This window comes from Gopherus flavomarginatus, chromosome 5 (assembly GCF_025201925.1).
Source record: "Gopherus flavomarginatus isolate rGopFla2 chromosome 5, rGopFla2.mat.asm, whole genome shotgun sequence".
NCBI lineage: Eukaryota > Metazoa > Chordata > Testudines > Testudinidae > Gopherus > Gopherus flavomarginatus.
This window is the reverse complement of record NC_066621.1, coordinates 101851109-101875344: the sequence shown is the minus strand read 5'-3', so window position 1 is coordinate 101875344 and position 24236 is coordinate 101851109. Positions and strand designations below refer to the sequence as shown.

The window sequence follows — 24236 nt, the reverse complement described above, 5'->3', positions numbered from 1 at the left end:
AGTTTGTTAGATTTAAAGCTATTATTGTTTAAAATCATCTCGTTTTTGGTGTTAATGAAAACAAAATTATTTCCGTTTTTAACTTGACTCTCCTCTGCCCCATCCCAAATTATCTTTCTTTGAATACTTTTCCACTTTATATTGAACTATGTCCTTAATTTTAATCAGATTATCCATTTTTTTATCTAAAGCCTTAGATTAAATTAACTAGTTTAGACTTTTTAAAAGCTTAGTAAAGTTTACACTGCTTAAGTAACTTGATACTTAAATTGGTTTAAACACTCTCCCTGAAAGAGGTCATGGACAAGGATGGTACCAAAACAGGGTCTCAAGTATTACATAAATCCTCATAATTAGGTTCTCGGCTAAAAGCTGTTGAAGTTAATGAGACTCTTTCAATTGACTTCATTGGGCTCTGGATCAGGCCCTGGGTACAAAACCCATGTTGTGTCACAAAATTTTGCTCTAAAAACTAAATTTTCATTTTCTAAATCAGTGGCAGCCTGCATTTTCAAAAGTGACTCCTGATTTCATGTACTAAAAGTAAGAAACTTTAAAAGAACAAGTGCTCAGCACTTGGGAATTATCAGCCCCCTTTAAGGTATCTCAAATTGGGCACCCAAAATCACTTTTAAAAATGCAGGCCAGTATTTGTAGCTGTATTGTTTCAAAGAAAATATTCTACATGAAAGTGTAAACTGATGCATTTATGTTTGCTTGTCTGTAAACAGCCTGAAAGAGTAGCTTTGAGAGTCATAAAGTTTAAGGCCAGAAGGTACCATCAGATTATCTTGTCTGACCTCCTGTGTATCCCAGGCCACCAACACCATTTAGCATCCACCCACTAACCCCAACAACCAAAATTAGACTGAAGTATTACAGCCTACCAGAGATTAGACTATTGTTTGTCACAGGCAGAGAATAGGAGGGACTAAATGGGCATAAGAACATGAGAATGGTCATACTGGATCAGACCAATGGTCCATCTAGCCGAGTGCCCTGTCTTCTGAAAGTGGCTGATCCCAGATGCTTCAGAGGGAGTGAACAGGACAGGGCAGTTTATCAAGTGATCCAAGCCCTGTCATCCAGTCCCAGCTTCTGGCAGTCAGAAGTTTAGGGACACGCAGAGCATGGAGTTGCATCCCTGCCCATCTTGGCTAATAGCCATTGATAGACCTATTCTCCATGAATCTATCTAATTCTTTTTTTGAACCCAGTTATACTTTTGGCCTTCACAACATCCACTGGCAATGAGTTCCACAGATTGACTGTGTGTTGTGTGAAGTACCACCTTATCTTTTTAAACCAGTTGCCTAGTGATTTCATTGGGTGACCCCTGGTTCTTGTGTTGTGTGAAGGAGTAAATTCACGTTCTCCACACCATTCATGATTTATAGACCTCTATCATATACCTCCTCAGTTGTCTCTTGTCCGAGCTGAACAGTCCCATGACTCCTGCAATCAGGGCCTGCTCCAGGCACCAGCATTCCAAGCAGGTGCTTGGGACGGCAATCTGCAAGGGGTGGCAGTCCATGTGTTTTTGCCCCCAAGCAGCATGCTGACTTGCTGCTGTGGATGGCAGGGGCAGTCCCTGTGCCATTAGCATATTAGCAGTTATGTTCAGCTGTCTGCAGCAGGCGCAGCTTCTGTCTTCCAGCTTGTCATAACTCTCCTACTCAGATCTGAACCTTAGAGTTCAGAACATGAGAAGCTAGCATGAAACCTCCAAACTTAATTACCAGATTGGATCTGATATTGCTGCCACCAGCCAGAATTCCAGTGTCTGGCTCACTCTGGTCTCCCCAAAACCTTCCCTGGGGAACCCCAAGACTCAGATGCCCTGAGTCTCACCACAAAGGGAAATAACCCACTTCCCTTCTCCCTCTTTACCTCCTCCCAGATTTCCCCGCCCTGGGTACTCTAGGAGATCCCCTGCTTCAAGTCCTTGAAACACCACACTGAGAAATCAAATATTTCTCTCCCCTCACCCAGAGGTTATGCAAATTCAGGCTTAGTAAATCTAATACAAAGAGATTCTCTCTTCCCCCCTGTCTTCTTCCTCCCACCAATTCCCCGGTGAGCTGCAGACTCAATCCCCTTGAGCCCCCACTAAAAAAAAAATCCAGCAGGTCTTAAAAAGAAAGCTTTATATAAAAAGAAAGAAAAAGACACAAAATGGTCTCTGTATTAAGGTGACAATATACAGGGCCAATTGCTTAAAAGAAAAAATGAATAAACAGCCTTATCCAAAAAGAATACAATTTAACACATTCCAGCAACTACACACATGTAAATACAAAAAAACAATATAAACCTATTGTCTTACTATCCTTGTACTTACAACTTGGAAACAGAAGATTAGAAAGCCTGGAGATTCCTGTGGTCACTTTCAGAGCCCAGAAAAAGAACAGACCAAGAACAAAGGACTCACACCCAAAACTTCCCTCCACCCAAATTTGAAAAAGTCTTGTTTCCTGATTGGTCCTCTGGTCAAGTGTTGTTTGTTACCCCTTTCCAGGTGAAAGAGACATTAACCCTTAGCTATCTGTTTATGACACAGCTGGAGACAAGCTGCCACCGAATTGCCGCCGCCATGGAAACGTACGTGCCACCCTAACGGCACCCGTCCGTGGCAGCAATTTGGTGCGCTGTTTGGGGTGGCAAAAACAGTCGAGCTGGCCCTGCCTGCAATGGCAGGGAAATAATTAAATAAAATGTATCCAGGTAATGCTGCATCCACATGCAGAGGAAGGCGAAAAACACCCAGCTCACTACCAATCAGACCTGGGAGAAAATACCTTCCCAATCCCATGTCTGGCAATCAGACACTGAGCATGTAAGCAAGAACGAGACCATCAGGCACCTGAGAGAGATAATGCTTGGAGCCACCTCAGAGACTTGGCCCTCCCTGTCTAATGTCCCATCTCCAGCCATGGCCATCTCTGATGCTTCAGAGGAAGGAGATGAAAAAAAAACAAACAACAATACATAATACATTGGGCGGCGGTGGGGTATTCCTTTCTTACCCCTGCAGGTGGCTGGCTGAAACTCTGAGGTATGAGTTTTTAGGGACATAAGCCAGAAGTGAGCGCTAGGCATAAACATTAACTCCGTGGGTGCTCCAGGGCTGGTGGACACACAGAAAAAATTTAGTAGGTGCTTAACACCCACCAGCAGCCAAGCTCCCCACTCCCGTCCCCCTAGCACCTCCCACCCATCAGCAGCCCCTCTGATCAGCCCCTCCCTCTCGCCTCACATCTGCTGTGGATTAGCTGTTCCACAGCGGGGAGGGGGAAGAGTGGGGACAAGCCATGCTTGGGGGAGGGGGCAGAACTGGGTGGGAAGAAGTGGGGTGGGGGGGCAAGAGGGTTTTGCGGGAAGAGGTGGGGCCTGGGGCGGAGCAGGGATGGGAAGAGCTGGGATCACTCCCCCCATTCTTAAATATAGGCACGACATTAGCTATTCTCCAGTCATATTGCACAATTCCCAAATAAATAGATGTATTAAAAATCCTTGCTAACAGACTTGTAATCGTACATGCCAATTCTTTCAGCATTCTGGATGGAAATTATCCAGTTCCCCCTGATTTGAGCACATTAAGTTTTTCTTCCACCTCAGATGTGGTAATTTCCATTTCCACACACGTTTCCATCATCCGTCCTGCCTTCTTGCACATGTTCCTTGTTATCCTTTGTGAAAACTGGGATAAAGTATTCACTTAGTTTTTGGGCCATATCTGCATCATCTTTAATTTCCTTCCCATACACACTGCATAGCAGCCCAGCCTCATCCTTCCTTAGTCTCTTTTTATTTATATAACTAAAAAAACTCTCTTATTATTTTATTTTAATTTTCTTGGTAAGAACTAATTCAACTTGATTTTTATCAATTCTCACTTTATTCCTACATTTTTCAACTTCCAAGATTTAGGGTTATGTTTTTTTTTGTTGATCAACTCCTTTTTCCATTGCCTAGAGGCTCTCTGCTTACTCCGAATAACTTTTTCGGAGTAGTCATTCATCCAGCTGGGACTGGAGCTTTTCCCTACAATTTTTTTCCTTGCTTGGGATGCAAAATTCAGATAGTTTGTGTATAGTTGAAATGAAGAGATTCCAAGCGTTTACATTTAAGTCTTTGAGCTTTTCAGTCCAATTGACTCCTTTAACTAATTCCCTTAATTTCCTAAAGTCTAGGCCTTTTGAAATCAAAAATCATAGTTGACTATCTGGTTTTGATTATACTTCCATTTAATTTAAACTGAATCATCTCATAATCACTCAATCCGAGGTTATTTTCTACAACCAGTTTTGTTCTGATGTCCTCTCTACTTGACTAAAACTAAGTCTAAATTTGCATTACCTCTTCTTGGTTCGATGACAATGTGTTGAAAAAAGCTGCCATCTATCTATCCAAGAATAACTGGGCCCTGCCAGTATTAGTAGTAGTTTATTCTCCAAACTATATCTGGGAAGCTAGCATCTCCCATTATTACACAATTCCTTATAATATTTATCTCTCTAATAATATTAAAGAGATCACTATCCATATCTGAGTCTGATCCTGGAGATCTATAGCAGACCCTTATGCAATTCCAATAGAAAATTTTACAATCCTGCCCCAAAGTGATTTTGACCCAAACAGATTCTGTTTTGTTCATACTATCACTTCTTATTCCTTTACAGTTAATCATTTCATTGATGTACAGTGCTATCCCACCATCTTTACCTTTATTCTTACCTTTCCTAACCAGAGTATCCCTTTCAATACCTGTATGACTCATGAGTGCTATTCCACCGTTTCTGTAATCCTTCTACTATCCAGCTTAAACCATCTGCACCACTAGTTGTAGTTCCTCCATTTTATTGGCCAGACTCCATGTGTTCATGTACAAGCATTTCAGTGTTTCCCTCGCACCATATTCGGTTTTTTAGCTGGATTAGATATAGTCCTTTCACTACCTGTAACAACTACCTGACTACTACTTCAATCAACATTTGTACTTTTGTCCTCCCTGCTTTGTGGTGTTCCATTATCTCTTACTGTATCTTCATTTAGCTGATTATTCATCCAGTTGGGTCTGGCTTCAGAGCCAGCTGATCTAGCTAAGAGGTTTAAAGCATGCTATTTTCCAGGAGGTATTCATTTTAGAACCTAAAGCTGAACTTTAGCGACTTTACTACTGGTCATTCTAGCAAAAGCATCCATTTTATGTTCTTACTCCACAAAACCAGAATGCCTCCCACACTTCCCCAAGCACCAAAAGCCCCAGTTGTGCCCTACTGATCTACTGAAACCCCAGCTTCCCCATGGCAGCTTGTGCAGTGCTGTTCTGCATTGTCAAAACAAAAATCTGTGAAAAACTGAAAAGTAAAAAATATATGTGCCATGTAAAATACATGTATTTCAATATCAAAATAGACAGCACACAGTTCACACTACTATGAGTATTGTTCTTTTTCATACATAATTCTATAGGAGCTTCCATGGAGCCTTCTTACAGAATTTAAGTCCAGCTGTCCTAGTAGTTTGTGGACTTTTGTGCCATGTTTACAGATAATGAAGAAAAATGGGAGGTATGAGTTGAATGACGAGAATGAAATGGGACTAGCTATTTCTTATCCATGTGAATCAGTAGTAGTAGTTGTGTTCATTATATTAAGGTAGGGCTTGTCTACACAGTGCATTAATCCTCACCAGAAAGGTATACATTCTGGTGCACACTAATATTCTATGCACTAAATGGCCCATTTGGACCCTGCTGGTGCTCTCTAAAAGGTCCCTGGTGCATGTTAATGTAGAACTGTTTGAAAGGTAACTGTAGTAACTTGCATTAGGGAAGTTGTATTATGTGTTGGCCGGGTCCATACAGGCCAGTTAGGGTGTGACACACTATTGCACACTAGAATTATTTTCTTCTTATGTGGACTAATGTACTGTGCTTAAAAACCCTCAGTTAGCTTGTTTTAGATTAAGGAACATAAAAAGACTCATTTATTATTTGAGAAATGTATAATAAAGTATGAAATATCTTGATTATAGTCTGATGACCCAGCTGTGAAATGGCAGTTGAACCTGTACAAGGACATTTTGAAAAGCGAGGAGCCAACTAATCCTGAGAAAACAGTAGAACGGGTGCAGAGAATCTCAGCAGCTGTCTATCATCTGGAGCAGGTGATAAGGACTACATCTATAAAGTACTTACTTTAAATTAGAACATGAGGTTCTTTCTTGAGAGCACATACTGTAAAATAATGTTTAGATTGCTTCATCAAATGTATCGACTGAACAATAGTTTCTGCTTGAAACTAAATTTTATATATTGTACATTCAAAGTGTCATCTGCTAAAGTTTCAAAGTTCTACTTAGAAGAGCAATCATAACATTTCTATTTGCCCTTGAAAAATTCTGTAAGCAATCCCCAAGCAATAGGGCAGGAATTCAGCACACAGCTTTTGTAATTTTAAGACGATGTGTGTGCATACATGTAAATTTTTAATATATACATATTTTCAAAGTGACTTCCACCTGTTCTCCATTTCTACACATGGGAATACCTTGTATTAGCAACTTCTGCACACTCTTGCATGTTCAAATGATATAACTTAAATATAAAAATTCATTTGAACCTGATTTCCGTTCTGCCCATAAAAAAAAAATCCATCATTTTCATGAAAAAGGAATAGTGCAAAAAATTGTTTACATGCATGACTGTACCTGCAAATTTATTTATTCACAGTGGTCACATTTTGGAAATTTTACACTTCAACTACATGTAAGATTTGTTGACACCAATGGGAGTTTTATATGTAAATTGAGAACTGTATATGGCCCTAAGTAATTATAAAAACGTGATTTTTATTAGAAAAGCAACATTTCTAAGAAGAACGGAAGCTTTTGTAATATCCACTAATCAGTTTACTTGCCAGTCATGCAAATGAATTTTAACTGAATATGAAACGTTTGTACTGCACATACTGATGGAAGTGTTTTCCCATAGGTCGAGCAACCATTAAGATCAAAAAAAGCTGTTTGGCACAAACTCTTGTCAAAACAACGCAAAAGAGCCGTTGTCGCTTGTTTCAGGATGGCACCATTGTACAATCTGCCAAGGTAGGTACTTTAAAGGTTTATTTATTTGTGAATGATTACTGTTGAGCAAGCGCTTCAAGGAAGAGCAGGAATTTCTTAATACACACACTGCCTTTGAAATCATTAGCAAAGTTTGTTGCTTTGGCAGAGCTTCTGTAGTTGGCAGATGCTGTCGCTTTCTGATTTTTAATAAGAATAATAAAACCAAAGGAATTTAAACTTATTTTTTAAAAGATCAGCCCTTAGTGCCTTGGCATGCTTAGAAGGATGTGTACGTGTGCCAGCAATCTCTATATAGAGAGACTGTTGATAATATCCATTAAATAGCTGGTTTTCCCACGTCATTCATTCCTTGTGGTGATCTATCAGGGGCTTTATGCTGAATTACCTACTGGGAAAAACACCACAGAAAGTACACTACTTCACAAACACCATATTTCAGCTTTTCCCAGTCCTTATCTAGTGCAGCCCACCCTTATATCCCTCACATCATGCCCTGTTACAGTTGCCACAATCTGTTAATCTATTTCTGTCTGTTTTCTATCTTCTGTCCTTTTCTGACTTTGTTTGGTCTCCTTTTTTTAATTAATTCTCATCTTCTTCTAATTTCTTCCATTTTTTTAATTGTTGTTTTTCATTTTTAGCTGTCTTGTTCTGTGTTTTTACCTGCCTGTTTCCATCCACATGAAGGCTTCATGCTGCTTGCATTGGGTTATTTCAGCTATGTGAGGGTGGGTTGTGTATATTTGTAAAGCCTATATGAGAGCTGTGGTGACAGAGCAGAGAAATTTGGGCTTAGGGACTGCTGGTTGAGCCTGTGACCCTGCACATGTGAGCTACTCCTGTGTCCAGCTGCATTCAGAGCACTGTGGCGGCTGGGACAGAAGGTGCATGCCCTCCTAGGGCTTATCCACTGCTTTTCCCACAGCTGCAAGGTCACATTTGCGTTGGGGTGAAAGGACAGATCCACCACCATGCAATTTTCTTCATTCCTACAGTGGTTTTCCTTCGCTCTGTGCCCTCCACCCAGGCTAGTTTAGGGCCTCCAAAGAGATACTACCCTCAAAGTTGGGAAACATTGCACTGCTAATAAAATGCAGTTTCACCAGTGAGTGTGTGTGCTGGATGAAGTTTGTTTCTTCCCTACGAGAATAAAGAAATCTTTAAAAGTCAATGTGCTTTGTTCACAAAATGTTCACAGAACGGTTAATAAAATGCATTTCATCTACCTCTAAAAAATGCATTATTAAAATATATCTCCATGTTGGCAGCCTTGTAACTGCACTTATAATTTGGAAAGGAAGTTAGGTTTACCACATTAAGACCAATGAACAGTTTATTGTACAGTGAAGAGGAAACATCCCAGCTCTAAAAACGACATGGAGTTTTGTATTCTTAGAGCTTACCTACACTTCCCAGACAACCATGGTAGCATCTTACTAGAGAATCTTCCTTTAACACAGTTCTAGCTAGAAAAAAGCTAACATGTTGTCCATAGAGGGAAGAGAATGGGGAAGACTTAAATATAATGTAAAAACAAAGTAACTAGTTTGAGAGTGGTGGCTAATCCTTTCCAAAGTTCTGAGGATAGAGAAAAGGAGAGCACATTTTAGAAGATGTACTTCTTGGGGGTATTCTGGTCTAATAAATTAGTTTATTTATCCCGGGATATGCTTATAACCTCTTAAAGAAGAAATATCTAAGTAAAAAAAGAATGAGATATATTATTTTTCCCTGAAAAAAATCACACCTGCATAGTTTTTGATATATTGGTGAATGCTCATGCAGAAGATGGGGGATGAAGTGAACTTCTGCATTTTTATTATCTATTATCTATAACTTGCTGAATGTACTCTCTGTACGAGAAATATTGGGCCTGATTCATTTCAGACTTGCATCATTTTTATGATTAAGTTACTCCTGATTTTCACTAGTTGTGAGTGGTGAATCTGGCCAAGTAATACCACTTGCAATCTCTAGGGATGACCTTTGATAAAACTGTGCTTTGGTGACTCAGAATTTTGACATCCACCCCAAAAAGTCAAGATCCTAGGGAAAAAAATTGTGAGGCCTGTAGGTTTATTTCTCAATTGCTGTGTGCAGAATAAAGCATACAGGTTCTAGAAAATTCACAGCATTATGGCAGTGAGATAAAGCTGTCATGTCATGGTAACAAATACATACACAACTATCTATCCATCATTTAAATTGATTGTGGCTTTAAGACATCTCTGAAACCTAGGGAATTCGTCAAGTGGCACATGATTAGTAATAATAAGTGCTGTGCAACGAAGCCCTTTGGAACCACAATTTTGCATGCAGCTCTTCATATCTGAGTTTTTCCTCAGTTTAGTTTCTGTATTATATTGGGATGAGAGTAAATTCCCAATTTGATAGTAAGACATTAGTTTTAGACACACAAAGCCAGCAAGTTGTTAAAAGCAGCAGCCTTTCCAGCATCCTAGAAAATACTAAAGATTCCAGTGTATTATGACCCTTTCTTCTGATTAGTATCTGGAAATCTGGGTAGGGGTCCATATTCTTTCATGTTAATCTCACATTTGAACCTGATTTTCTTCAATGGAACATTTGTCTTTAAGATTATCAGTATGTTGTTTCAGAACTTAAAACATCTTTGATGTGCAGCTACTTGTTAAAATAGTACATCTAGAAATCATAAAGAGATTATTTAATTTTCCCTCTAAGATTTCTAGGTGCTTCCTGTTCCTGTTCTTAGAAGTGGCTTGAGATACAAAGTAAATAGTAATTGTATTTTTTTTATATTTTTGTTTCTCAAAAAATGAACATTTTCAAAACTCGGAAATACTAATTCTCTATGCTCTTTGTTTGGTAATTAGATATAGTTTGTACAGTGTGCTGAAGATGAAAAGTGCCTTCTAAGTAATAAGTATATTTTCTATGACATATGAATATATTTAAATATTTAGAGTTGATGGTTTAAGGAAATGCACTTTATTTATATTTTTTATTTTATTTTTATATACACATGCATAGAGATACAGCAGAATAGAATGTGCATGGCAGTTATTCAAACATAACTTGCAAATGCAGAATTCTTTACTGAATTCAACATATGTCTTTATTGTTAATTCTTAAATGAAAACCTATATGCTTTTCTTCAGACACAAAATTAGCACTTTCTTCCTGAGCACCTTTCAACGTGTTTGGCTGGAAAAAGTACATGAAAAAACTCAGTATGACAGGCTTATACTCATGTTAACGGTAATGTAACCTGTGGAGAGCCTCTTCTTTATGCGTGCACTTATTCCTTTCCCAGCCATGATATGATGTTGTCATAAAACATGAATTTGTACAATTTTTTTAAGGGATTCTGATTGGTCAGTCTTTGAGGTTTAATTATTAAATGATACCAATGCTGGCAATAAAGCACAGGAGGTTATCCAAATAATCATTTCATTACTGCAAAAAGAAATAGGAAATGCATAATTTGTATACTACATTCCCCAACAGTGAGCATTTTATGTGTGTATACATAAATCCTCTGGTCTTAACTTATGTACATGGTATTTTACATGGTTTTTAGCCTCAGTGCATTTAGTGCACTATACCTATGATAAAAAGAAAAACAAACAAAAAACTCCATGAATTAAACAACCTCTGCTTTACAGGATACATGGAGTGCCTCTAAAAACAAAAAGCTCCGTCTTAAATAGAACATGAAACATGCAATGTAAAGCCATATCCGGCAAGAACAGTATTTACTTCTGTGAGTTGTCCCAGAGAAATCAGTGGGTCTTTAGTATAATAATCACTGTGCCCAGTGCTACGTGCTTCTAGGATCAGACACTAGATTCTTGTGAAAGGCAGTTTTCAATATTTTTCCGGTGGATTTTTAAACCAAATGTGTGGGACAACACATTTTTTATTTAATTTGGATCTGAAAGAACACAAGCTGAGAAGAAATTTATGTTTGTGGAGAAAGGCACTGGAGTAAGTCAAGGAGTGTTATGTTGCAGAGTCCCTGATGTGGTAGTTACTTAAATGTTGCTGGATGAGTTTTGCTGTCTTAGTGGACCAACATGACAATTGCTTCAATTTTAACAAGAATTATTCATCAATTTCTGACCACATATTATGTTCCTTCAATGTATAAAAATGTATGCTTATTTCTATGGCTATATTAAGGCCCCAATCCTGCAACACTTTCACATTATTTACCATATATGAATACTTCAATGGGATTGCTTACAGGCATTAAGTTAAACACATTCTTCTTCGAGTGCTTACTCATATCCATTCCAGATAGGTGTGCGCGCGCCGCGTGCACGTTCGTCGGAGATTTTTATCCTAGCAACACTCGGTGGGCCGGCAGGGCGCGCCCTGGAGTGGCGCCGCTGTGGTGCCAGATATATACCCCTGCCGGCCCCTCCGCTTCTCAGTTCCTTCTTACCACCCGTGTCGGTCATTGGAACAGTGGAGCGCAGCTTAGCTGATCTCCACCTCCCTAGAGATTCGCTCGTTTCTATTGTAATTGTGCATATAGTTCGATTTCTTCAAGTATAGTTAGTGTTTAGTTGTTATTAGTTCTGTAGTAGTTATTGTAGATAGTTAAGAGGGATCGGGGGTTAGCCCCTTCCCCTCGCCTGGTACCGGGGCCCATGCCCGGTTCACCGGGCTTCAGACAGTGCTCGGCCTGTCATAGGCCGATGCCCACGGGAGACCCTCACGACTCCTGTCTTAAGCGCTTGGGTGAATCCCATCTTACGGAAAAGTGCCACATCTGTAAGGCGTTCAAGCCCCAGACTAAAAAAGAGCAAGACATTCGCCTAAAACAACTTCTGATGGAGGCAGCGTTGACTCCCCAGTCTTCGGCACCGCCAGCGGCACCGGGAACAAGTGCCTCCTTGGCACCGGAGCGCATGCCAACAGTGAAGGCTCCTCGACATCAACCATCACCGGCCCAAGCTCCTACCCGGCACCGTTCGCTCTCACCACGGAGCAAGAAGCACAAGCCTCCTGCGGCTGCTATATCTACACCGCAGTCTGAGCGCTTAGCCAAGTCAGACCGCCCGGCACCGTCAACTGCCGCGGCACTGACGTCCTCCACACCGTTGATTCCGGCCTCGCAAGAGCCGTCGAGTCAGGTGCTTACCAGCTCCCCGGCACGCGCCGTGGTTGAGCTTATCATGCCCTCCACTCCGGAGACGTTCTCCACGGCACAGGACTTGATTGCCTTGACGGAGCCTGAGCTGCCTCAACCCCCGGCGCCACCAGTGCGGGTTCTTCAGTCCATAGGCAAGCTGGCCCTCATGAGACCTTCTTCGCCTGGTACCACAGAATGCCACCGGTCCCGATCCAGGTCCCACAGGCACTCCCGGTCCCGTCATTGATCCCGGTCCCGCGGCCGCTTGCAGTCCCGGTACCGTTCCCCATCGAGGTACCGGTCGTACTCGCGGCACCGTTCGAGGTCCCGGTCGCCATCCAGATACTATCGGCACTGCTCCAGATCTCAGCACCACTCGCAGCACCGTACTTCTCGCAGCTGTTCTCGGCATGGCGATTCCAGGCACCGGTCGACCTCCTGGCACCGTGCTGGTCGCAGGTCCTGGTCCCACTCCTGGCACCGTCACGACTCTTGGTACCGTTCTCTGGCACCGCGTAGGGACGGTTCAAGTGGACGCAGAGACCCACATCAAACAGTCCGACCCCCCCCCATGGCCATCTCGTCATCCGTCGATCTCCTCCCGTGCAGACACTGCATCATATGGGGATCCAGATAACCACCAGGGACCTCATCAGTGGCCCTTTTGGACACCTTGGGCCTACCACCAAACCCAAGGTGATCCGCATATACCATCACACACCAGCCCTTCTGAACATCGGGCGCCAGAGACCACAGTGAGCAGACCTCCCCCGGCAGGTACGGAGGAATCTCCAGCCCACGTACCAGACCCACAAGATCCGCCGCCTCAGGACATCCCCCAAGACCAGGAGTCGATCCAAGACCCGCTTGTCCCCGGGGTTTCATCCTCTTCTTCCCCGGATGAAGCGGTGGCGGAGACATCTACATCTGGACCGCCCCCAATCGACCTCAGGTCACACCAGGACCTTCTGCGCCGCATCGCCCTCAATATCAGCTTGCCCGTAAAGGAAGTTCCTGAGGTGGACGACCCGGTGGTCAGTATACTGTCGGCGGAGGCTCCAACCAGAGTGGCCCTCCCCTTCATCCGCTCGATCCAGGCTAGAGCGGATACCATCTGGCAATCCCCGGCATCTGTACCGCCCACAGCCAGAGGGGTTGAACGTAAATACATAGTATCCTCCAAAGGGTATGAGTGCCTGTATATACACCCTCCTCCTTGTTCACTGGTTGTACAGTCCGTCAATGAATGGGAGCGCCATGGCCAGCAAGCCTCTGCTCCTAAATCAAGGGAGTCCAGGCGAATGGATTTGTTGGGGAGAAAGATCTATTCCGCGGGAGGCCTCCAACTCAGGGTGGCGAACCAGCAAGCCCTCCTGAGTAGGCACAGCTACAACACTTGGGAGGCAGTAGGGAAGTTTGCAGAGCTCGTCCTGCAGGACTCCCGCCAGGAATTCACAGCTCTCCTAGAGGAAGGGAAGAAAGTTGCGCGGACCTCCCTCCAGGCCTCGCTGGATGCCGCTGATTCGGCAGCTAGAACCGTCGCCTCTGGAATTGCCATGCGGCATATATCATGGCTGCAAGTGTCAGGCCTACCATCTGAACTCCAGTACACTATACAGGACCTACCTTTTGATGGCCAGGGCCTGTCCTCCCAGAAGACAGACCCTTGGCTACAGAGTCTGAAGGACAATCGCGTAATTATGCGTTCGCTGGGAATGCATACGCTGCAGACTCAAAGATGATCTTTCCGGTCGCAACCTCAGCGCCCCTACCTCGGCCAAGGCAAGACTTCACCAGAAGGCGGGGTCGTACCTCTCGCAGACGACAGTCTGGACCTCAGGGGGGTAACAATTCCATTCCCACCAAGCCACCAGCGGAACCAAAGCCAAACTTTTGAGGGTGCGCCCGAGAGCAATGTACCAACCGCCTTGCCGCATTCCTCCCTGTGTGGTCTCAGCTAACTTCGGACCATTGGGTCCTCCGCACAGTGGAGTGTGGCTACCGTCTTCAGTTTGTTTCAACCCCTCCTCCCCACTCTCCCTCCTCGTCCCTCTTCAGGGACCCCTCTCATGAGCAACTCCTTCTGCAGGAGGTTTCGAGGTTCCTTGCGATGGGAGCTATAGAGGAGGTTCCGGAGGAATTAAGGGGCAAGGGGTTCTATTCCAGATTTTTCCTCATTCCCAAGGCAAAAGGGGGCCTCCGGCCTATCCTGGACCTGTGAGGACTGAACAAATTCATGAGAGAGTTCAAGTTCTGCATGGTATCCCTGGGAACCATCATTCCTTCCCTGGATCCTGGAGATTGATACGCTGCTCTCGACATGAGGGACGCATATTTCCACATCGCGATTTACCCTCCGCACAGACGGTACCTACGCTTTGTGGTGAATCATCAACATTACCAATTTGCAGTCCTTTCTTTTGGCCTATCCTTGGCCCCTCGGGTATTCACAAAGTGTATGGCGGTAGTCGCCGCCTCCCGCCGCCATCGTCGAATACATGTCTTTCCATACCTCGACGACTGGCTTATTCGAAGGACCTCCGAGGCTCAGGTCACCGCTCATGTAAACGTCATCAAGGCCCTATTCAACCGTCTAGGCCTGATAATCAATCTGGACAAATCCATTCTCCTACCTACGCAGAGGATAGAATTCATAGGGGCCATGCTGGACTCCAATCTTGCAACAGCCAGTTTGCCCCCACCGCGGTTTCAGGCTATAGTCTCCCTTATACAATGACTACAAAGCTTCCCAACAACCTCTGTCCGCACCTGCCTCGGCCTCCTCGGTCACATGGCTGCGTACACCTTTGTTACGAAGCACGCAAGACTGCGCATGCGTCCTCTTCAGACTTGGCTCGCCTCAGTCTATCGTCCACGCAGGGATGCCATAGACATGATAATCACGGTTCCACCAAGTGTTCTGAGCTCCCTCGACTGGTGGCTGACGCCCTCCCTGGTGTGTGCCGGTCGTCCGTTCCATCCATTGTAGCCCTCTGTGTCCCTGACAACAGACGCTTCCTCTCTCGGGCACCTTCGCACCCAAGGCCTTTGGTCCTTTCAGGAGCTGGCGCTTCACATCAATGTCCGCGAACTGAGAGCGGTCCGACTGGCGTGTCAGACCTTCCAGCATCACCTACAGGGCCGTTGTGTTGCAGTATTCACAGACAACACAACGGCCATGTATTACATAAACAAGCAGGGAGGGACGCAATCTTCCCCCCTTTGTCAAGAGGCGATGCGACTGTGGGATTTCTGCATAGCCCACTCGATAGATCTGGTAGCCTCCTTTCTCCCAGGAGTCCAGAACTCTCTCACGGATCACCTGAGCAGGTCCTTCCTGTCCCACAAGTGGTCCATCTGTCCGGACATCCTGCTTTCAGTATTCCGGAGGTGAGGCTTTCCCCAGATAGACCTCTTTGCCTCCCGAGAGAACAGGAAATGCCAGGTGTTCTGCTCCCTGCAGGGTCACTCCCAAGGCTCCCTATTGGACGTGTTCCTAATTCCCTGGGAAGATCGTCTACTTTATGCCTTTCTGCCCTTTCCTCTAGTCCACAGAGTCCTGCTCAAGCTCCGCAGGGACAGGGCCCGGCTAATCCTGATCGCTCCGGTGTGGCCAAGGCAGCACTGGTACACCATGCTGCTCGATCTATCTCTAGCGGACCCGATACCTCTGCCACTCTGCCTGGACCTCATAACACAGGACTTCAGCAGACTTCACCACCCGGACCTGCAGTCCCTCCACCTGACAGCATGGTTGCTGTCTGGTTAAACCAATCCGAATTGCTCTGTTCCACCCCGGTGCAACAGGTCCTACTGGGAAGCAGAAAGCCTTCCACGCAGGCAACATATCTCGCCAAGTGGAAGCGCTTCTCCCATTGGTGCGCCCAGCATAACTTTATTCCCAAAGGCATATCGGTCCCCATTATCTTGGACTACTTATGGTACCTCAAGGAGCAGGGCCTGGCGCTCTCTTCGATAAGGGTGCATCTGGCCGCGATTTCCACCTTCCATCCTGGGGAATCTGGCAGTTCGACCTTCTCTCACCCTATAGTTTCCAGATTCCTTAAGGGCTTGGAGCGGCTCTACCCTCAAGTTAAGCGCCCTTCCTCTACCTGGGATCTCAACCTTGTATTAGCTAGGCTCACGGGCCCTCCCTTTGAGCCGTTAGCCACATGTTCGCTGCTGTACCTATCCTGGAAGACAGCCTTCCTCGTCGCTATCGCCTCGGCCAGATGAGTGTCAGAGCTTCGTGCTTTGATGGTAGATCCCCCGTATACGATATTCCACAAGGACAAGGTACAGCTGCGGCCGCACCTGGCTTTCCTTCCCAAGGTGGTCTCTGCCTTCCACATTAATCAAGACATTTTTCTACCAGTCTTCTTCCCGAAGCCACACGCATCACGCCGGGAACAACAGCTACATAACCTGGATGTCCGCCGGGCCCTCGCCTTTTACATCCAGAGGACCAAACCTTTCAGATGCTTGCCTCAGCTATTTGTAGCGGTCGCGGAGCGCATGAAAGGCATACCTATCTCTTCCCAGAGGCTCTCATCCTGGGTGACGTCCTGTATCCGGACATGCTACGACTTGGCCGGCGTTCCAACTGGCCATCTCACCGCCCACTCGACTCGGGCTCAAGCCTCGTCTGCCGCTTTCCTGGCCCACGTTCCCATCCAGGAAATATGTCGCGCAGCTACCTGGTCTTCTGTCCTTACTTTTGCATCCCAGTATGCACTAGTCGAGCAGTCTAGAGACAATGCCGCCTTTGGCTCAGCGATCTTACATTCCGCAACGTCTCGCTCCGACCCCACCGCCTAGGTAAGGCTTGGGAATCACCTAACTGGAATGGATATGAGCAAGCACTCTAAGAAGAAAAGATGGTTACTCACCTTTGTAACTGTTGTTCTTCGAGATGTGTTGCTCATATCCATTCCACACCCGCCCTCCTTCCCCACTGTCGGAGTAGCCGGCAAGAAGGAACTGAGGAGCGGAGGGGCCGGCAGGGGTATATATCCGGCACCATAGCAGCGCCACTCCATGGGGCGCCCTGCCGGCCCACCGAGTGTTGCTAGGGTAAAAATCTCCGACAAACGTGCATGCGGCGCGCGCACACCTAACTGGAATGGATATGAGCAACACATCTTGAAGAACAACAGTTACAAAGGTGAGTAACCGTCTTTTCGCAAGTGTTAGCAGAGCCTAAATCTTTACCTAGGTTAATTTCATGCATACCTACCATTCAGATAAGTGATTTAACAGCTGCACTTAGTGTTGCTTTTCAATTAAAACTAAATTTCCTTTGTCTAGTCAACTGTGCGAGACACCAGTATTATATCAGTCATTCAGTTGTGAAAATTATAGTTAAGGTTATAGTACTATTTCATTTAGACTCTATTTCCACTTGTTCAGATAGTAAATTTATGTGGGGGGGGTGAACAACAAACAAAATCCCTCCTCTTTTTGGACTAATATTTTCCATATTCTCAACTGAAAAGTGACTTTTTTGTAAAGTTCGACAAAAATCCATTCAAGCATATTAAGTTATGCAAGGTTTAAAAATGCATTTTTCCCACTTTAAAAGAAAGTATTGTCACACTTTTTTTCATGCACATAATTCAGGAAGAGATGAATTTGAAACTTGGTCTGTAAAAAGTGATTTTTATGGTGTGTGTCCACAATCTAATTTGAAAATATTTGGTTGAATACAAAATGTACTAAAAATAACTGACTGAAAAATCACTTTTGAGTGTGCTCAATAGGCACTTAAGTTTTTTTTTACCCCATTCTCTTTTGTGACATTACCATGTATGTTCTCCCCACATAGACCTCCTCCTTGATTAGGCATAAGAATTACTTCCCCAAGGTTTCTAAAAGACAAATTGCATGAATACACACAGGAAAATTCTCCATAAAAACCCACTGTCTTAACTTGAGGAATAAGAAAAAAAAAGTGGGTTTGAATAAAATATAGATTTTTCTGTATTGGGGTCTGACCACAGTTTATGCTGCATTTTGTATTAGTTTGAAATAAACAAACTAAACTTTGATTTGGAAATCACCTATTTCAGATGCCAAGATACAACAGTCACAGTGTAAAGTATGGTAAAGAGACTTCTTTAACTCAGCCTTACAAAAAACTGTGTCTAGTCAGACAATAGCAGCAATCGGATGTAAAACTCATCCCTTCCTACCTCACTGAGATAAGAAATGCGGAGCCCAGTACTGTACATCTAAATGCTAACATTTTTAAGCATGGATATTTTTTTTCTCCCTCCTTTTTTCAAAAACACCCAAGGAAATTAAAGAACTTAAAGCAACCATAAGTATTGTATACTTAAGGTTTCTTTTTTGCAAAGTGAAGGTTCCTACAACAATGTTTGCTGGTCAGATTGTATATAATATGTATTTTCTGGTATCCGTTAGAAATCTCTTTGGGGTAGGGACTATGTCTTCTATGTGTTTGTATAGCACCTAAAACAATGGCATCCCAATCCTAGTATGGGTCTATCACAATAATACTAGTGAAAACAGACCCATATGCAGGAAAATGTGGTGGCATTAAGAGGTATTTAGTATGTTCCCTCAGTGTACCTCATGTATGTTCAAAAGTCTGAAGAAAAATGTTTTTTCACTGAATGTTTGATTTAATTTGCATATTATTTCACTGACCAATCAGAGGATCAAAATTGTACAAAATACATATCCTTACTAATCATTAACCCACCTAAGCTATTATACTATCTTCTGTTTACCCCTCTTGATCTCACTTTCACCCCCCCCTCCCAGGCACCGTTCTATTAACCTCTTCCTCCATGGTTATCAGAACTATTGGATAGAAACAGAGGAATATTCATTTGAGGAGAAACTAGTTCAAGATTTGGCTGTAAGTACTGAAATAACTGGGCTTAGTTATCAGTGCCCTTTTCAATATATATATATTATATATATATAATAACATGTATTTACCTTTTGTGTTAGCATAGTTATATGTTTAAATTTATAAAATAGCAAATCCTATGCTTCAGGGCATAAATTGATCACCTGTTTTGGTCAGGAAGAAATTTGCACCAGGATATAGTATTGCACATTTAGGTATATTAAAAGGTGGTTTATGCCCTCAACTGAAGTATATGGTGTTGATTACTTTCAGAAATAGAACAGTACTAGATGGACCATTGGTCTGTTTTTGTTAGTATGGCAATTCCTATGTTCCTATGTTTTCAATTATTATTTGTTTGAAGACTTAATGTGATTGATACTTTCCCTTTTTTGAATTTTTGTTGTTACATAATACTTTATTTTAACATTCTAAGCTTTAACGCAAATTAAAATTTGCCATTTTCTTGTTGATATTCTGTAATGAAATGTAAATATGCATAACCATATTCAGCAGAAATTCAGCATTCATGTATCATAGATGTGGAGGATTAGCAAACTTCTGCATCTTGGCACCTAATCCTGATTCAGAAAGATCTCCATTTCTGTCTTCCTCCTTCATGGAATTCATAATGCCAAGTTTTATGCATTTGTCTAATATTTCTAAAATGCCTATCTCGTTGGTGTCTAACGACCAGGGAAAGAGAAGATATCACTTCAGTATCTCACAAGGAGGATATGTTTAAGTCTTAATTCAATATGAGCTAACACTGACATACACAGAAGAAGCCTCATTATACCTTTTAAAAGGGACTGGCATATGGGGAAGGATTTGAATTTTTGGAAAATCATAAGTAACTATCTTGTCTACTGTAGGCCTAGCTTGACATGAGTAATTAGACATGGACTCACCAGAGAAGTATTAGGAAGAGACTGGGACTGAGTGGATCCAGAGAGTAGTATTAAATGAAAAAGAAAAAAATGCTTAGCAGAGAAAAGCAGAAGTCTGTTAAATGCAATAAATAAATAAATGGTTGAGCATACCACAGGTCTTTTGAATGCCCTTGCAGTTTTCAAAAAAGTAGGACCCACTGACAGTCCTGGAAAAAATAGTATCTACTTTTGGTATCTGAAAGAGAGGGGGAGAGGGAGACAGACAAACAAGGCAGCAGTTTCACAAGGATTATTTCTGGTGACTAAAACTTTACTGATGAAATGTGCCACATTGAGGAAAGAATGCAAAAATATAAAGAGCAAATCAAAGTTGTAGAGCAGAAAACAAACTAAACAGAAAAAAATCCCTAAAAAGTCAGAGAGAAAACAATGTCTGTTACTTTGGATTTATGGAAATAGGTAAAAAGCAGCTGTCCTTCAAGGACTGTGTTTAGTGAGTGCAGCATTGCAGGCAAAGTGTATTACGGTTATATCTACACTTACTAGCTTACAGCTCTCCCGTCGACATAAGAAAACCAGCTCAACAAGCTGCGGTAGCTAGGTCAGTGGGAGAGCATTTCCCACTGACACAGCGCTGTTGCACATAAGTATTTATGTCAGCAAAACTTACGTCACTTGAGGGTGTTTTCTCACACCCCTGAGTGGAAAAATTTTTGCCAACGTAAGTGCTAGTGTAGACCTGGCCTAACTTAAGAAATAAGTGCAGAAAACTTAAAAAGTACGGTAAGTTTAGAGACACAGAAAGAATTCAGCTGAGATATGTGTCACTTTAAAAGATAAGTGATTTAAGGGAAAAGAGTGAGGCATTAAAAGGAGGTTTGCACAAATTAATGCTGAAGGGTCAGAGGGAACTAAATAGTTGGGAGTTGTGGAAATGTTACAGTAAAAAATGTTAAAGAAAAGGGAGGTAATAAATTAAAGTGTTAAAGAAGAGAATTCCTGGTTTGATAAATAAACCTGATGGTGGCAATCCTTGCAGTCACATCTGGTGGAAACCCTTAGTAATAAAAAAAAAAAAATGCAACGAGGAAGTCAGGTGTTGACAAGCTACCCCCACTATATGCTTTCTCTCCCCCCCTCTCCTTCCCCCCAGAAGCCTTTACAGCCATTCTGAAGGAAATGGGCCCGTCCCAATGAATGCGTCTGTAAACAATTAATTGTGCGGTCTGCTTTTAAAAAGTATGGCATTAAGTCAATGTGTTCTAATAATATCATATGTAGTATGTGGGGGATACATGCTGTACCAAATAAAAGCTGCCTTAAATGAAATGACGCAAGAAAGCTTGCCTTCTTTTGTCACCACAGAAAAGTAAAAAAATTGGTACAAGAGAGGTAACATCAGCCGGGGTGGGCTACGAAAATTAACAAGGATCCAATACCACAAAGTTAAATGTGAAGCCACTAAAACCCATATGGTGTGGAAGAAATTTGTTTTCCCTCCTCAGATACTGTTGCAATATAGTGTACAGTCTGGAATCCCCAAACTTGTACTGCTGTTTGTCCCTGACAGACACTTACAGGTCCAGGTATAATGTTTTACAGACAGAGTTGCCAGCATCTAGTTTCACTGTGGGGTACAGTCTCCAAATTACACAGTACAGATTATATGCTAGAACACTGGTAAAGTAAAAAATGCCTGTGCTGGTAATAGCAAATATTATGTGGTGGCTGAAGAGGACCACTATAGATCCAGGGAATGTTATTTTAATCGGCCTATTTTCTGTTTCATGTCTAAAATTCCTGAGGTAATAAATAGAAAGATTTTTAAATTTTGTACCGATTTTTATAATGTAATTAAAATAAAAGCAGAAATAACATTACAGAAGGATCTTTTAATGGCCAAAAAAGCTTATAATATAGAATTACACCATGGTGGACTATACCAGACAAGGTGAGTTTGCATCCCCTGGTTTGTACTTTGAGTCTAGCATTGATGGTGGTTCAAATTATTACAACTACTGTGGTCTTGGAAATGTGTTGCTCGGTAGTGAACTTAAAAAAGAAATTATAGAAACATAATGCAAATGAAATGAATGCTAATGTAAAAAAGCAAAACAAAAGCAGTGGAATGTAAGTCTGGCTTCACATGAGTAATTAGACATGGGTAAGACCACATTTCTTGGGAGACAGGATTAGGGAGGTAAATGGAACAGCAGGCTGGAAACAGAATGTCTATGCCAGCTAAGATAGGTAAATGGGTCAGTAAGCTAAGAGACAATGTTTGTATTAGCTAAGATAACAGGGAAACACCCAGGGAACCATTTATAATGGACTAGATAAGCCTGAAATATAAGAGGTAAAGAGTAAGTCATACATGGGCAGAACATGCTGTACAGGGATGGTTCCTACAAAGTAACCAAGCAAAACCCAAAATGCCTGATGCAATGCATAGTAAATGCAATGTAATGTATAAACGTATATAAAGAAAGAGGTTTTCTGTGTAAGTTTGGATGTGTATTATGCTCTTTATCCACCTCCTATGCAGGCTGTAACCAGTGCGGTGTGAGCAGGGCAGCCACTCAGGGCACAAAATTGCAGAGATGGAAAAAGGGGTTGGAGAAATGCCCAAAAAAACTGACAGGGGTTGCAAGTGTAACACCCACACCTTCTGGGTGTGATGTTCTGTCCCTTCTAGTGACACCGAGACCACTTAGAGTTAAATGAGTCTCCTCTACAGCCCTAGCTAACAGCCAGTTGGCTTTTAGCTCATGTGGTAGAGGCTCATGCACTAAGCTCCAGAGGTCCCCAGTTCAGTTCTGCCGAGGTCTGTTGGCATTACACAGGTATGTTTGCTCAATGTTTAGTTACAGTTCTTCTCCTACTCTTGAGTCTAATCAACTTAGTGTACTTGTGTTAAAAATAATAGAGTGACAAAATCTGGAGTCAAACTGAGTTCTTGAAAAGCCAAGTAAAAAGAGATCTCGGAGGTAATCCCAACACCTATGACAACCATAGTCAGATTCTTTGTTCACTTTTTTAAAATAGTGGCAGGAGCCCTTTTGACTGGACAAGGATTCCCATTCAAGATTAGACCCACATGATGGCAGTACATTTCCCCTGTCTTTGGTCTTCATTGTGTTGTACTAGTTTATTTCCTTCCTATTAACTCGCTTGCTGCCATGGCTTTTCATTGTCACAGGCTTCCTTGAGAAGAATAAGGCAAACTCAGTATTGTACCTTTTCTTTCATATGTTTTCCACTTCATAGCAAATCTTCAGTTGTAAGTAAACAAAAATTACTAAAAAGATCATACTGTTTACAAACCTATCACCACGTAATTAATCATGTAACTAATTAAGTGGGAGCAAATTGGAACCGGTAAGAGTGAATATTTCCATATCGTAGCAGTGGCAGGATCAAGAAGGCCACTTTGCAGAACTTGCAAACACTGCAAAACATTCCTCTCTGAAAATGATTTTCCACCATAGGAGTTTCATTCACAATACTAACATCTCCTTATACCCTAAATTACTACCAACCCCAAAAGACACCCACTCAAAAAAAGAAAAAAAAGCCCCAAAACCTACTCCACTGAGAGTTTTTACCTGAAAAATTGCCAGAAACTCCATGGAGTCTATTAGACTTCACAATTGCTATTGTTTTTTACTTGGAGGATGCTCATATATTACAATGATGGAAGCCCTGCAATAGACAGATACCTACCGTTAAGGATGCCTATGTTATCATTCTAATACTTCATTTTCAGTTGCTCATAACTTTCTAAACACTGTCACCTTTTGGGCTGATGTTTCATATGCTTGGTCTCTGCTTGAAGGTGAATTTTATTAAAACTTTGAGCTAAAGTGGTTCAGCCAGCTTTTGAGCCAGAGGAAAGATGGAAAGCAAATATCTTTATTTGAGGAAAAAAACAACAAAAAACTCCTGAGATTTTTGACTAGCTATAAAATTAAAATGGCTTGGGATAGAAGGAATGTATTTGAGGTCGTTATAGGTTTCATTAAGGAGTGTGACTTTGATTCTTCCAGAGAAAAATAGTGTTGATCAAGTTCAGAGTGTTCACTGCTTATTTGCAGTAAATCTGGCACAACATTAACATTAAGCATGTAATGTGTGCAGGTAAATAAAGACACCTGTGCGGCACAAATATGCATTGCTAACTTATGTGTGGAGAAAAAATTTAGTGAAAGTAAGCAATAAAATTTGATGTGTCTCCTTAGGAACCTTTCTCTCA

General features: G+C 42.5%; 1 protein-coding gene across 15 annotated transcripts in view; it reads left to right on the top strand.

The window, feature by feature from the left end:
• The window catches only part of RYR3 (ryanodine receptor 3), a 630986-nt gene that overhangs the window by 510750 nt on the left and 96000 nt on the right, over positions 1 to 24236 (top strand). For 9 of the 15 annotated variants that reach the window (XM_050954774.1, XM_050954769.1, XM_050954770.1 and 6 more), the window contains 3 exons: positions 6040 to 6171; positions 6998 to 7110; positions 10233 to 10332. In XM_050954774.1, coding sequence (XP_050810731.1) covers positions 6040 to 6171; positions 6998 to 7110; positions 10233 to 10332 — 345 coding nt within the window. Of the gene's footprint in view, positions 1 to 6039; positions 6172 to 6997; positions 7111 to 10232; positions 10333 to 19000; positions 19098 to 24236 lie in introns of all 15 variants that reach the window. The other 6 variants (XM_050954773.1, XM_050954771.1, XM_050954772.1 and 3 more) reach the window with 1 other exon arrangement.